Source organism: Macrotis lagotis, chromosome 4 (genome assembly GCF_037893015.1).
Source record: "Macrotis lagotis isolate mMagLag1 chromosome 4, bilby.v1.9.chrom.fasta, whole genome shotgun sequence".
Classification (NCBI taxonomy): Eukaryota; Metazoa; Chordata; class Mammalia; order Peramelemorphia; family Peramelidae; genus Macrotis; species Macrotis lagotis.
Window position 1 is genome coordinate 122,069,520 of NC_133661.1, and position 16,557 is coordinate 122,086,076.

The following is a 16,557-nucleotide window of genomic DNA, read 5'->3' on the forward strand; positions in this document are numbered from 1 at the left end:
AAGCCACTTAACTCCATTTGCTTTGCAAAAACCTAAAAAAACCCCCCCAAAAAAACCCAGCCCCTCATTCCTTGGAGACACTGTTTTGAGAGGATCCTAACTGAAAGGGGACCCTCAGAGTCTTAGCTGTTTCCCAGAAGCTAATTTACATATAACTGCTTTTAGGACTTGGAAATTTACTGCTGGGAAATTCTGAGTCAAAGAACTGCCATATATTTATTATATGTTATGTTATATATGACAAAAATTTAGACTTTCAATTTTTAAACCTAACATAGTAGTCGGTCATTAACACATGAATAGGCACTAATCTGAGACAGGAGAGACAAAAACAGGAATTTTGAACTAAACATTGAGAAATCAGAAGCTGCTGCTCTAAGTCAAGCTAACTAGATAGAGATGGAGTGGTTCCACAGTTGAACCTGGGAGCTGAATTGATTGGAGAGAAGATTGGATGCTTGAAGCTGGAGAAAGCAAAATCATCTGATGTTTGAAGATTAAATAGGAAAAATATGTCTTCTCTAGAAGATATTTCCAAGCTTTATAGATAGAAGTGACAAAAAAACAGAGCTTATTTTTGCTTCAATGGCCAGAAAGTGCAGTGAAACAGCTTTATCTAAGAAGAGAGTAAAGAACTAGTAGTGAAATGTTTCCATTACCTACTAGGTAATGAAAAGTTGAGGGTGTTCCTAAGACTAAAGATATAAAAACTGATCATCCAGAGTTGCTAGTTCCCATGATTTCTGCCTTCTCTAAGTTTGTGCCTACAACTTCTCAAAGACACTTTTGTCTTGGTGGGAATAATGTGACCCAGGTTTACAGGTAGACTATCATGTTATGATTCTTATTTTGTCGTAAATTAGTAAATGTTTTATGAGTTTGCTATCATCTTGGCTAATTTGTTTAAATGGTAGGTATATTAGCAGGGGTTCAGAAATTACAATTTTGAATTGCAGACATATATATCCCCCCATAGCAAGGTTGTCCTTAGACTCCTGAGAATAAGCTGTAGCATATGGCCACCCTAGTTTAGATAACCACTATGACCTGACAGCATGAGTAGAATTGGAGTGAGTAAGCAAGCCAGTCCCAGTCATGGAGACTCTTTAAAGATGTGGTAGTCAGTGCCATGCCCTGCAGGCGACACAGCTAAGGAGAGGAAAAAGTCAAAGGCAAAACAGTAACTGAAGTAGGAGAGAACAGGGACATGGAAGCTCAGGGAGCATAGAATATCCAAGAGGAGGGGGTGATCAACAGCATCAAACACTACAGAGAAGTACAATAGAGACTAAGAAAAGTCTAGTAGTTAAGAGGTTGGTAACCACTGAGAGAGCAGTTTCAAAAGAGCAGTAAGGTCAGAGTTAAGAACAATTTGCTAGGGCTGAGGAGTGGGAGGTGAAGGTTCTTTCTAAGAAATTCTTTCTAAAATGGAGAATAAGCACTGCAAAGTCAAATGAAAATTTTTTTTTATGGATTTAATTCAACATTAATTAAGAACCTAAATTCTATGCAAGAATGGAGAAGACTATCACATATTTGTAGGCTTTGGAAAAGGAGTCAGCAGATACAAAGAGATCAAAGATGAGGGGAAATGATTGAAAAGGTAACCTTTCAAAGGAGATAAGCTCAAGAATACAAATAGAGTTATTGGCACCAATTGGGGAATTGCTAAATACATTTTGTTTCAAAAATATAGGGGTAGGGATGAACCTATAATTTCATGGACATAGGGAACTCTCATGAGAGAAAAATGTGGGTAAGCAATCACTTTAACTGCAACTAAATCTTAAAAGAGTTTGTCTAAAGCAGTGAGGTTAGATGTAAATAGAAATGAGGGCCACTAAGCCATCCATAAGGATCTCTGTAGGCTACATATTGTCTTAGTTTCTAAATATATTATCTATTTTATTGCTTTTTATTTTGTTAAACTTTTCCCAATTATATTTTCATCTGGTTCAGTTTTTACTCAGCACTGTCCCTATCCTCCCCTTCCACACAAGTCAGTATTTGTCTGAGGTAGGACTTTTAACTAGGTTTACTGTCATACCATACTATGATATGGGTATCATAATCATAAGAGAAAATTATATGAATATGAAGGAAGGCTAATTTATCTTAGGAATAACAAATATGAGAATTCAGATGTTATAAATGGCTTGTAAATACTTAATCCAGAGTGATTAAAATAGTTTTTATTAAGATGTTTTAGTAAAAGGACCACCCCTCTCAAGGGGAGAGGGGCCCAGAATCTGGAAATGCTAGGTCTTCTATAAACTTTGAAAGGCTAGTTCCTAGCCTGTCCCACCAATCTTTGGCTGGGGTTACAATTATTTAGTTCAATCATCCCCATATTTCCCCACCCTGCTCATTTTACTAAAGAGCACAGGGGAGAAAACAGTTGTCTCCTTGAGCTTGCACAAAGGAAAAGATTGCAGATCTTATCTAATCTCTTGTTTTGATCAGGTTGAAGCTAAGTCTTACACTCACACACTTGCCCATAGGCATCAATACAGGCAGACCCCAGTTTTTGTAATGTAAACTAAGACTCTCCCTTCATATTCTTGTGGAACTCAACTTGTGCAAACTCACCCACACAGAGAAAAACTGGAAGATTTCAACAAAATTCTATATAATAAAACAACCAGAACCAGGAAATCAAAATAAACACTATAACACTATAACATGGAAAGAATGATAAAAGAAAAACAGTGTTTTATAGTTATGTTGTTCCAGAGAAAAGATGAGAAAGTGTACCTCATTTCTTTGAAGAGGTAGGTGTATGTGCATGTGTGTATATAGAGATGTGAAATATTTCATAAATTATCACATATGGTTGAAGCATAGGGAATAGAGCCAAAGTTTTTAATAGCCCCCAAGGCCTCAGACTTATGTCCATTGAATTATTTATGTTCATTATTGAGGTCAGAAGCAGCTAGATTTTAGTCCCAGTTCTGTTACTAGTTGTGACACCACTTATGTTTCTTAAGTTCTTTTAAGTATGGTAGACCCCAGGGCTCTGTCTTGACCCCTAATTTCTTTGGGTTCACTTATTTCTATACAGATGTCCATCAAATGGCTTATTCAGACTTTCTCTCCCTTATTATCATTATATTCAGTCCCATAGCACCAATAATCTGCCATGTAGCTCCATTTGGATATCTCAGCTACCTAAACTCAGCATGTCAAAAATGTATTTTCCCCACCACAAACTCAGCCATAATTCCAACTTCTTATTTCTGTCAAGTTTATTACCATTCTTGGAAGAATACTCAACTTTTTCTTCTCCCTCAACCTAAGGAGTTGCCAATCAATCTTTCTTTTCTGACCTTTCTCCTCACACTTCTATAGCAGCTCCAGCCCTCATTGCTTTACATGTTGATTAAAGAAATCACTTCCTGATTGGTCTTTTCTCAAGTCTTTCCCCAGTTGTCAAACTGAAATTCTTGTGGCATAAATCTTGTTGTGTGACTCAGAAAACTTCAGTGAGTGCCTATTACCCTTTACGACAAAATACAAACTCCTTTGGCATTTAAATGCCATCAGTTTGATTCCTCATATTTTCCAGTTACTTCCTCCTATGGATTCTATATTCAAGTCACCCTGACCTTCTTTTCCTTGTCATTCCATCTCCTGTCTTGGTGATTTTTACATAATTTCCAACTCTAGCTCCTGCCAAGGCTCTGCTCAGGTGCCACTTACAAAGAGGCATTTGATTGTTCCAGTTGTTACTGACTCCTTTCCCCCAGACTCAATTATATATATTTTATAAATACACCTAACAGGTACAGGGTGTTTACCTTCATTGGTTATTTTACTTTAGCACTCAGCACTCAAGGCCCTTAATAAAAGCTTCTTGAGTTACTCTTCTCATCTATATAATAAGGTTTACCTAACTCATAGTACTATTCTCAGAAGAGCATTTTGTACAACCTAAAAGGCTAAATATAATGAGGAAACGACTTTTCCATTCTACATAAATAAATGCCATTAAGAGTTGATCCTATGATTTCTCACTCATCACACTCAGTTTGGATCAATGTACAACATGGAAAGACTGATAAATTGCTTTCTGTGGGGGAAGGAAAGTAAGATGGGGGGAAAAATTGTAAAACTCAAAATAAATAAAATCTTTAATTAAAAAAAAAACAAAACAAAAGTTGATCCTAATGACAAGCTAACTTTGTGAAGCAGTGAGAGGTCCCTTTATTTTATATCAGAAAAAGAGAAATGACCAATCTTCCTTCTTTATTGAACCACCTAGGAAAATTCTGATCTTGCACAAATTACCTTATTTCTAATAAATAATAATAATGATAATAATGATGATAATAATAATGATAATAATGATGATAATGATAATAATAATGATAATGATAACAGCAACAACAATAATAATGATAATGGTCATCCTTTCACTTGAAGGAGACATCACGATCATCATCATCATCATAAAGGTCTTCCTTTGACTTGAAGGAGACATCATGATCATCATCATCATAAAGGTCTTCTTTTGACTGGAAGGAGACATCATCATCATCATCATCATCATCATCAAGGTCTTCCTTTGACTTGAAAGGAGACATCATGATCATCATCATCATAAAGGTCTTCTTTTGACTGGAAGGAGACATCATCATCATCATCATCAAGGTCGTCCTTTGACTTGAAGGAGACATCATCATCATCAAGGTCGTCCTTTGACTTGAAGGAGACATGATCATCATCATCATAAAGGTCTTCTTTTGACTTGAAGGAGACATCATCATCATCATCATCATCAAGGTCGTCCTTTGACTTGAAGGAGACATGATCATCATCATCATAAAGGTCTTCTTTTGACTTGAAGGAGACATCATCATCATCATCATCATCATCAAGGTCGTCCTTTGACTTGAAGGAGACCGTGACATTGGGGAGGTGATGCCATGACAAGCGGTGAATCCAGAGCTATCCGGGCCCAGTGGCCAGATAGGGCTCAGGACAACGGGGGACGGCCCTGGATGTGAGGCATCAGGGTTACGTGACTTGGCCAAGGTCACGCAGCGCGTCCGTGTCTGAGGCTGCATTTGAACTTCCCTCCTCCGCCCTTATTTCTAAAGGGAAGGAGAGGGGACCCCCGGAGGCCGGGGAAGGATGGGCTCGTTTTCTTTCCAGATTAGCAGAATTCATCGCGGGGCGCACACCACATCGGGCCGGTCCTTGGGCTCCCGCCAGCCAGGGCTCCTGCGGCCCGGCCTCCGGGTCCCGCCACGGGGGCGGGGCCTTCCGGGGCGGGGCCTTCCGGGGCGGGGCCTGTCGGGGCGGGCTAACATGGCGTCTGCGGCAGCTGTGAGCGGGGCCAAGCACAACCTGCGGGCCGAGTTGAAGCGGCGGCTGCGGGCGCTGAGCGCCCAGGAACGGCTCCGCCAGTCCCGGCTGCTGACGGAGAAGGTGCGCGGGGCGACGCGGGAATGCCTCGGGCCTGCGCGGCGAGGACGTCCCGGGAGAGCTCGCCCCCAGGCGCGGGCGCGCGCCCGCAAGCACGCCTCGAGGGACGCGACTCCGCCCCCTCTGGCGTTTAGCGTGCGCGCCCCCGCCCTTCGGAGGGAGCCCTTCCTGGACTCGCGCCTGCGCCCGGGAGCTTTGATCTCATTGGCTGCTGCCCTGCCCGGGAGCCTGGCCTTAGGAAGAGCTGGCATTCCCGCTCCTCTTTCCCTCTGCCCGCCCCCCCTCCCCAGTGCGGCACTTAGACCTCAGTCCTTCCTTACAGCTAGGCGAGTCCCAAGAGGAGGTTAAAAAGGGAGAAGTCCCCAAATCCCTACAAGTGGCGGCCGTAAAGTGGGCGGAGAGGCCCAGGCTGCCCTCTTGGCGGGAGGTGGCTGCTGCAAGCTTTCTGCGGCACAAAGGCGCCACTTCTGCACGCGGGGTTCTGCAAGGCACGCCTGAGAACGCAAGCTTGATGTGGTTTTTATCCCCAAAGGGTCTTGCCCGCTGCCAGGAGGGGTTCATCCCTTCTGCTCAACTCGGGTTCTGGGGTGTCACTCTCCCTTCTCTCCAGGTATTTAATCAATGTTTGAACGAATGAATGATTTTGCCATAAAATTCGTTAAAGAGAGGCTGCTAGGTGGCGCAGTGGATAAAGCACCGGCCCTGGAGTCAGGAGGACCTGGGTTCAGATACTTAATAATAAAAAAAATCGTTAAAGATACAAAGTATCTCTTTGTAAAAGGGAAATTTTTGGAAACAATATAGCAAAGCTTGACATCGTGAGTCATCAAGATGACAGGCTCACCCTGAACTCTGACCCGGGTTACAGACTGTCACCACCGGCTACTCAGTTGCTCCTTTCTTTTTTAAGGTTTTTGCAAGGCAATGGGGTTAAGTGTCTTGCCCAGGGCCACACAGCTAGGTCATTATTAAGTGTCTGAGACCGGATTTGAACCCAGGTCCTCCTGACTGCAGGGCTGGTGCTTTATCCATAGTGCCACCCAGCTGCCCCAATTGCCCCTTTCTAAAGCTTGTTGGGGGGCGGCTAGAGCACCGGCCCTGGAGTCAGGAGTGTCTGAGTTCAAATGCGGCCTCAGACACTTTATAATTACCTGTGTGGCCTTGGGCAAGTCGCTTAAACCCATTTGCCTTGCAAAAACTAAAATAAAAAATATAAATAAAAATATTGGCAAAATGAAAGAATAGGACCAGAGGATTTCGGGGATCACGTCCAATTCTAAATCTGTAGATCTATGATAATGAAAAGTGTTTGCACTGAAATTAAAAAAAAACCTTGCCGTTTGAATGAGAGAAGCAGTTAGTGTTAAAAGATCCCTTTTCTCTTGGAGTGAGTAGGGATGCTTTTGTGAAGTAAGTGAAATTTGATCTGTGCCTTGAAAGATGGATTGGATTTTCCTAGGTTGTAGAAAGGGGAGAAGAATTTGCTAAATGAAATGGCTCGATTAATGGATTTGGAGTCAGAAGACCTGGGACCTGTTTATATATGCTGGAGAAGGGAATGGCAAACTACTCCAGTATCTTTGCCAAGAAAACCTCAAATGGGGTCATGATGAATCTGATACAACTGAACAAGAAACAATAACAAACCTAGGACTTTGCTTCTGACTTCAGAGCTCATTAGCTGTGTGACTTTGAGTCCTATCTATATGAGCCTGAATTTCCTAATTTGTAAAATGGGGATAATACTATTTGTACCACCTCTCATAGTTTTGTATGGAAAATACCCTATAAATCTTAGAAAGCTATATAAACGAGAGATTGTGTAAGCATATTTTAAATCACTTAGAAAGTTACCTGGGGCATTGAAAAGTTAAATGGCTTGCTTAGCATCAGACCCCTAGTATAAGACCCTGCTGACTCCAAGATCAGACATCTGTAAGGCTATGAATACCATTAATATGCTGATCTAAATTAGTGGAGGAAGTTTTTATATTGGTGGTTCCCATAGAGTATACCCTAATATTTTAATACTTCAGGAATCCATCATTTCTTTGTAGTGAATGATACCCTAATAAATTCATATTGCAACACTCTTTAATTCAGAAGATGGTCTTAGAAGATTCTATTGGCTAAAATTTTCATCCCTTTGCAGCCCACTTAGTGATGAACTTCTGTGAATTGTCTGGGCTGGTACTTGGCTCATAATGGAAGACTTTCCAACTTCATAGGACCTACCAGAGCTTGTGCTCTAGCTTGGTGGAATAGTAGGACCTGGAGTCATGAAGACCTGTGTTCAAATCCTTTTTTACACACTACTAGCTATGTGACCATAGCCAAGTTACATAACAGCTATTTGCCAGGTTTTTTTTTTTTTTAGTTTTTGCAAGGCAATGGGGTTAAGTGACTTGCCCAAGGCCACACAGCTAGGTAATTATTAAGTGTCTGAGGTCAGATTTGAACTCAGGTAAGCCTGACTCCAAGGCCAGTGCTCTATCCACTGTACCACCTAGCTGCCCCATTTGCCAGTTTTCTCATCTGTAAAATGGAGCTAATAATAACATTTAGTAAGTGCTATAACAACAACAATAATGATAATGTTTTTCCTTCATTTTTGAAGAAGACTATGACATCAGGGAGGTGATGTCATGACAAACACATGAATTGGATTTGAGTGTGTGTGGGGGTGCTGTGCTAGGACATCAGCTTCTCTTTCTCCTCTAAAGTCATCTCCTTACAGAAACCAATGGCCAGATATGAATCAGATGAAAGACAGTCAGGGTTAAGTGACTTGCCCAAGGTCACACAGCTAGTAAGTGTCCAAGTGTCCAAGGCAGATTTGAACTCAGGTTTGTCCTGACTCCAAGGTCAGTGCTCCATTCACTGTGCCAGCTAGCTGTTCAGCTGCTATATAATTTTTAGCTACTGCTCCTCCTCCTCCTCCTCCTCCTCCTACTATTACTACAGCAGTTTTAAAAACATGAGAAAATCATGAACATAGACAGATCTTTGGGGTTTTTTTGTTTGTTTTTTTAGGTTTTTGCAAGGCAGTGGGGTTAAGTGGCTTTCCCAAGGCCACATAGCTAGGTAAATGTTAAGTGTCTGAGGCTGGATTTGAACTCAGGTACTCCTGACTCCAAGACTGGTGCCATCTAGCCACCCCCATAGACGGATCTAATGTAGAAACCTCATCAAAAAAAGCTAATATGATTTGGCCTTTTCTTAACTTTTCTAATTACTCATTAATACTTTTAGTAGATACTTTTAATAAAACATTTTAGAATTTTGTCAGAATGTTGATCATGTTCACTGGTTTGAATAATAATTTCCTATGAAAATTAGCACATTTGTTGACTACCTGTTTTGGGGTACTTCATCCATTTTCTGTAACCTTTTGAAGTTCACTGCCAGAATCACAGGACATACAGGTTCTTGTTCTTTCTGTACCTGTGGTATGACTGATCTGGGTCTGGTGATATGAACTTATCTACTGAGGGTAGATAAGTATTTTCTTTCCATCTTCTCATTTAGCTTGGGTTTCAACCCTCTGTTCACCCTGTTTATTCTTTTTTCCTAGCCCAAAGACCATTCTCCTTAGAAAGAATGAGTAAAAGACTTTAGAGGTTTTTCCTTCTTTAACTCCTTCATTATTATTGTCCCATCCAATTTTCATAATGCTCCTCCCTTATTTGATCTTCCCTTTGTCTCCAAAAGAGCTAAAAAAATCCCAACTTTTTGTTGTGCTTTGCATTCTTTGTTAGTCTTAGCTTATTCTAAACCTCAGCATCTCTGATTTTTTTATAAGATTGTGCTATTTTTTTGTATTTATTCTCCATTTTTGCCCTTTCTTCCATCTTTTATAAATGACTTAAAAAAAAAAATCTTAGTCAATGAATGCCCTGTGGCTCATAGTTAGCATCACAAGATGATAGGAAAATATATTTCTTACCTCATTAAGTATATTCTTCTTGGACAAGAATCATCATTACTATATTTTAAGCCATAGACCAGAAATCTAAATTCTATTCTCAGGAACCATCTTTTTAATTAGTTGTTCACTTTTCTAATTAGCCTCTGTCCTGAAGGCCTTACTTCAATAAGCAGCTGTAATGGAAATACCGTTTTTTTTTTCTGAAGTTTTCAATTTCTTCCATGGGGTTCATAATACCTGGCAGTATGTTCTCCATTCTTTCTGTTAGTATTGTTTGTCCCCATATGAATCAATAGGAGTAGATTGTGGTCATTAGCTCTGACACATCTGGGGAGTCTCTCCACATTGTAGATCCATACCCTAGGTAGCTGGGTCATGCAGAGATAGAGGCCTGAACCTGGCTGGGGTCAGGAAGACTTGAGATGAAGTTTAGCTTCAGATACTGAAGTCCAGGTAGTCCCAGACTTCTGTTTGTTTCAGTTTCCAAAACTGTAAAAAAGTGGAGACTAATCATTATTATACTGTTGAGTATAATAGGATTCTCAAAACTACATTTCTGATAAAAAATTTTTTAGATAGTATTCAGCCTTCATTATCAGTCCCTTTGCCAACTTAGTAAGAAATTAAGATTCCTAGGTATTTCCCCCTATGTTAATAATTACAAACTCAGGAGGACAATGATCAGGATGCTAGGGGACTTGTCCTGCCAGAAGAGAATAAAAAGATCAGATACTCTTGACTCCAGGGTCGGTGCTCTATCCACTGCTCTATCCACCTAGCCACCCCATGAGATCAGATAGTATTATACAAGGATGAAAGTCTTTGAGGAGCTTTTGGTCAAGTTAATATTATACAACCTTCATGGTCAGGTCACAAAATAAATTAATCATTTTTGATATTTTCTTTTTTGTTTTCAAGTTTATCTCTTTGCCAATTCAAGTGTGGCCATTGCCTAAATGACTAGTACCTGTAGGTTAGAGGTAAGATTTTAGAGAATAAAACTTTAAAATGTCTAACCTATATTTTCTGTCATTTTATTTTAACCTTCTGTTTTTAAGGTTTTTGCAGTTTTGGGTTTACTCTACCAAGGTAGTTGTGAAGCTCCAATGAAGTAATATTTGTAAAGCGCTTTACAGAACCTTGTACATAGTAGGCACTTAATAAATGCTTATTTCCTCTCTCCCTTCCTTTCTCCCTTCCTCCCTCTCTTCCTTCTTTCCTTCCTCCCTCCTTTCCTTCCTTTCCAGTTTGTTTTCCCTCTTCCAAGTCAGAATTTTCATATTCTTTGTTTTCTCTTTGAAGCACTTCTTTATTTGAAGGAATTCACTCTGTTTATCGGAGAGAAGCTTTCTTTTAGCTCTTTCTTGTTTTCTTCTAGTAGAGAGATTATTCTCCACTTTGGCTATACATTTTGTTTGACTTATCACTTGGCAGAAATAGAAGCATGACATTCTTGACATATTGCCACATAATCCCACTTGCCCTCCAAACTTGCCAGAAACAGGACCTTCAGTCTTCTGTCATTCTTGTTGGTAGCTTTTGGGAGCAGGTTTTATTTATTTTTTAGCAAATTTTTTGCTTTTTCTTGCAATATAAGAAGTTTGTTTAGCTGCCTTTGAATAGAAATGACTAGATTTTTGTGCCTAACTAAATGGAGATGCCAGTTGCTCTAAACTCTTCTGTGAATCTCAGTAAATCAATTATGACCTTTTTGGGTACCTTTTCATAATACTCGATTATTCTTTTTATAATCTTCAGATATAACCTCTTGTATGGTTTTCTGGCTTACTATTCTCTTCCCTGAGCACTTTGCCTATTAGTGCTCATCATTTTAAGGCCAATTTAAATGCCACCACTTTCATGAAACTGTCCATAATTTCCCAGTTGTTAACAATCTTCTCCTCCAGACTTCCCTTAGCACTGTTTTGTATTCTCTAGAGCACTTACCATGCCATATTGATGTTATTATTATTATCATCCTATTATTTTATAATCTCCATATGAGCTGAGACTATGTTTTATCTACACTTTGTGTCTCTCCTCATGCTTACAACACTATTCTGCATACAGTAAGGGTTTAATAAATGTTTTGTGTTATTTTATAAATAAATATCTAGGATACCATAAGCAAAAACAAAAAAAGGAAGAACCCTTATAATTCCCTTCCTCAAATAAAGTATTCATCCTTGAGGTTCTAGCTAATAACGCCACACCAACAAGTAGCCAATGGTGTGGCGTTATTAGCTGGAACCTCAAGGATGAATACTTTATTTGAGGAAGGGAATTATAAGGGTTCTTCCTTTTTTTGTTTTTTGCTTATTCAGTGATATTTGGATAGGAAAGATTACATGTTAAACACAAGAAGGACCATGAGATTCCAATTTTAACTGTGCTTCATGACCAGCCATGTGACTGTGGACAAACCAATTTTACTTTTTTTAAGCCTTTATTTTCTCATCAGTAAAATGAGGATAATAATATTTAAACCTCAATGGGTTATTGAGAGGATAATGCTTTGTAAATAGTGAAGATCTAAATAAATGCAAGTTATTATTTATATGCCATACTTAACAAAATATAGAGCCATCTCTAGAGGAATGAAGGACCGAGACATGTCATTTATGGCAGAAACCCTCCTCATATATTTTGCAGGTGAAGTTTGAGTGAAATGACCATTAAAAAGAATCAATGATGGGAAGATATCAGTGGGAGATTCTGGCCTTGGATTTATCAAGGAAAGAAAGAAGAGGAGGATGGTTTTAGAAATGGGTTTATGTATAGACATTAATTAATGTGTTTATTTTATTGATACAGCCTCTTCTTTTGTCTGTCAGCTCTAGTTCTTACTATCTGAGTCTTGTAGCCTGGAGCTCCCACCCTCATCTACTTTGCCCAAGGATGACTGCTTGAATGGCAAATGGAGGTCCCTAATGAAAACTCATTGGCTTTAATATCTTCTTATACCTTCCATCTCTGGCATATTCTATGATATGATCCTGGCCTTCCTGCTGCTCCTCCTGGATCAAGACATTTCATCTCCTGACATTGTATTTTAATTGGCTGACCTCCATGCTTAGAATTCTCTCCCTTCTCATCTCACCTCCTAACTTCCAAGGCTTCCTTCAAATCTCAGCTAAAGCCTCACTTTCTTCAAAAATCCTTTCCTGATCTCCCCCTTAATGCTAGTGGCTTCCTTCTGCTACTTGTTGTCTCTCCCACTAGATTTCTCCGGGAGAGCAGGGTCTTTCTTTGTATCCTTAGGGTTTACCACAGGATCTGACACATGGTAGGTATTTAATAAATGCCATTTGGTTGAGTTGACTGAATTAAAAAATAGCAATAATGATATACAAACTTGCCTCTCCATTTCATTTGATGGGACATGTGAATAGGATGGTTTAAATAAATTTTTATCATTCTTTCTGGAACATGATTTACCTGGAGAGAGTCTTATAACATCTTGGCATTTTCCCCAGTAGGACTTAAAGTCTTCACTTTATTCAGGCAGGTTAAAACTTTTATTTTAGGAAATGTATATTGGCAGCAACACAGAAAATATAACTCTTTTGTTCAAGATGTCCTTTGGGAAATTTATGTAACATTAGGTTTTTTTTTTAAAAAGTATAAATACAGAACTGAATATAGATTGATTGTAAGTAATCATTTTCATTAGAAGTGATTTGACTCTGAATTTTGTGCAGTTTCATCTATAGTTCCCCCATGAAAGTCTCCTCCAGGGCTTCATCATGTCTTAGAGATGACTTGGGTCCTCAAAGGCTGGACTAGCAGGACCCAGGCTCAGGTAGAGCCACTAAGCTATATGGGCTTTGTCCCAATGAGAGACTCCAAGTCCTTTGTCCACTTCAGAGAAACTCTTCACTGGGGTGTCTGAAGGAGGATGATTTTTTATGTTGCATTAGCTCAGGAAGATCACTTCAGTGCCACATATTTTAAAATCTGCGTGCACAAAAGGATGACCCCCCCCTCCCCAAGATTGGAATCCTGGATGCTGCATGTCTTGAGCTTAGCATATAGGAACTATGAAATTGGGAAGCTATTTCTCAGTGTTCTATTACTCTATAAAAATGTAACTTCTGAAGAATTTATGAAGCAGAAACAATAATCATTCCCAGTAGCATTTACATATAGTAAAATGTTTTTACAGATCCCACCCAATTTTATTTCCCCTTACAACAATCCTGTGAGCTAAGCAGAGAAGAAATTATCCTCTTTCTTTTCCTAGGGAGGAACTTGGGACCTAGAAGGCAAAACTAGGAACAATGAGAGGAAGTTACAGAAGATGGATTTTTGCCTCGATACAAGGAGAGACTTCCTAACAATGAAAACTTTCCAAAGTGGAATGGGGCTGCTTCTTGAAGTCATCAAATCATAGAGAAGGAGTTGTAAGGGACCTTAATAGTCAGTTGATACAATGCTATGGTTTTGTAGTTGGGGAAACAGATGACTTGCCCAAGGTCACATTGGTAGTAAGTGGCATAGGCATGATTTGAACCCAGGTCGTCTGACTTCTTTCCATTAATGGACACCCCAGACTCCATATCCCACTTTTAAAGGATATTATAGAAAGGATCCCTGAGATTATGTTAGGTGCTGAAGGTCATTTAGATAGCTTTTATATTCTGACCTGGCCAGAAATGGAGCCTAAGAACTTTGGCTCCTAACCCAGTTGCCTTTTTATTTTTGTGCTTTCAGTAGGATCATAGTGGTTGCCCACATTATAATGCTTCACACTTCTCAAATAAGTCCTGTGGTTTCAGGTTTTCAAATTACTTTTTGTTCTGGTTTGATCACGCCAATCTTCTCTCACACATACTGACAGGTAGAGGTTCCCAGAACCCCTCCATCAATTTGTCTGATGGGCCCAGGGAATGTGGAGAAATACAGTCCCATCATATATCACTTCAGTTCTTGAACCTCCACTAATGTACTTCACCTCACCAAAAACCAAACATTGACAATAGTGTGACATTTTTAGATCTAAAACACAAGCATTTACTTAACAATAAAACAAAAGAAATGATAACGTATTTGTATAGTTAAATCAAATGTAGGAATCATAAATACATAATAGTCAACCCCTAAAGATGAGTAGCACTCCTGCTACCAGTGTACTCAGTATCTGTGGATGAAAGTAGGCACATGAGTGAGCTCTGAGTGGCATACAACTCTGGAACTGTAATCTTTGGTGTCTTCTCTATTTCCCAGGAAATGTCCCTAAAAGTTCCTTGATGAATTTAGTTTCTGTGTTGAACAGATGTGTTCACTGCCAAGATGAGTTGATCCATACTGTGTTTTACTAACACCTCATACTGGGCATGGTATCTTAGGTAAAGTAGTCAATCTGTTCAGTGACTTCTCTGATTTTTTTTTTTAATTTCTAAGCTGTTTCTGTACTCAGTTGTACTTCTTTTTCAACAGCAACTTCAATGTCATCACTTTCAGCTTCAAACTTAGCTGATTCAGTTCTTAAATCTGTTCTTTCAGCTCTTTCTTTTTAGTCTGGGTCCTTTCTGCAGATTACCCCCTTTTAACTTATGGTTAATAGTGGAGTTGTCATCTTCTGTCTTTAGTCAGATAAATTACCTTTATCCTATAATCATAGAAAGTTCTGGTATTGATATCTTTCTAGGTTATTACAGCTTTTCACATTTTTTTTCATTCAAAATGAGAAAACCAGAAACTATTTTAGAACTTTGAATTAGAGTAACTATTTCTTAGAACTCTGATCAAAGCAGACAACTCCACAACAAACTGCTCCATATGAAAGAATAGTGATTTAAAATGATAGTACTTTACCATAGGATCATAAGTTGAAATCTGGAAGAGATTTTAGATGCCATCTAGTCCAACCTCTTATTTTTCAGATGAAGACCTAGATTAGGGCAATTACTTGTCTGAAGTCATATAGGTAGTAAATGAAAGGAATTCTGTTCAATTTACCATGCTGACTTTTTCTTTTTTAAGATTTATTGTTGTCTTGTTTTTATATTGTAATTATTCCTAGATCTATTCCTCCCTTTAATGTATTACATCTACCTGATGATCCTTCCTTTTTAAGAAAAAATATTCTGCAAAATCAACCAATACATAGACCATCTCTGATAGTAGATGTGATATTCTATGTCTCAGGAAAAGGGGTGAGGAACATTTCCTTATCTTCAGAGTATTCTCTATAATTATGCAAATTAGATGTCATTTTATCCTTTTTTTCTGTTTGTATTGTTTTAGAAATTGTATAAATTATCTTGATTTTTGCTTCACTCTGTATCAATTCATATGCTTTCTCATGTTTCTCTGAATTCCTCATGTTTATTATTTCTTATAGCAAAATAATCCATTACATTCATATTTCACAATTCATTTTAGCTCTTTCCTAGTGGGTACCCATTTTCTTTCTAATTTCTGCCAGTGCTTTTTCTTTATACAACAGTGCCTTTATTGGAAAGAAACTAAGAGGAAGTAGAAAGATTTTTAAGTAATGCTTATCATGTTTTCAGTGGTTTCTTAAATATAATTGTAATCTTTTCCTACTTAGGTAATTGCTCACCATAAATATCAAGAGTCTCAGAGAATTTCAATCTTTCTGAGCATGCAGGATGAAATTGAAACAGAAGAAATTATCAAGGATATTTTTCAACGTGGCAAAACATGTTTTATCCCTCGATACAAATTCAAGAGCAACCACATGGATATGGTCAAGTTATTTTCAGCCGAAGAGATTTTTTCGCTTCCCAAAACTTCTTGGAACATTCATCAGCCAAGTGATGATGATGTGCGAGAGGAGGCTTTGTCAACAGGTGAGTTGCTTCCTAACTGAATTCTACCTTACCATGCATATAATCCAAATGTTGCAGTCATTCAGACCTGGTTGCTTCCTTCACCCTTATAGTGTAGGTTGAGCAAGAAGTCTTTCTGGTTCTCCAGTAGCTTAGCTAGTTAAGAAAGGTCCTGGCCTGTTCATTTCAGCCTGCCTCCTATAGAGTTGGAATTAGACTTGACCTCATTGCAGAGTAGAAGAGATTTTGAGATATAAATGCCCCAGACCACAATATTAACAAGATCACCATTCATCTTATGATTACTGATTTTTGAGCATGGATAACAGTGGACATAGAAATAACAAATATTCTTGTAGGATAAATTACTTATTATAGAAAATATAATTTCACAATTTTTTGCAG

General features: G+C 38.8%; 1 protein-coding gene across 4 annotated transcripts in view; it reads left to right on the forward strand.

The window, feature by feature from the left end:
- Positions 1 to 5,293: 5,293 nt before the first annotated feature.
- MTHFS (methenyltetrahydrofolate synthetase) overlaps positions 5,294 to 16,557 on the forward strand; it is a 108,546-nt gene continuing 97,282 nt past the window's right edge. For 2 of the 4 annotated variants that reach the window (XM_074234022.1, XM_074234024.1), the window contains exons 1-2: positions 5,294 to 5,430; positions 15,912 to 16,173. In XM_074234022.1, coding sequence (XP_074090123.1) covers positions 5,311 to 5,430; positions 15,912 to 16,173 — 382 coding nt within the window. In that variant the 5' untranslated portion in view covers positions 5,294 to 5,310. Of the gene's footprint in view, positions 5,431 to 5,834; positions 6,038 to 13,868; positions 14,704 to 15,911; positions 16,174 to 16,557 lie in introns of those variants that run through there. The other 2 variants (XM_074234023.1, XM_074234025.1) reach the window with 2 other exon arrangements.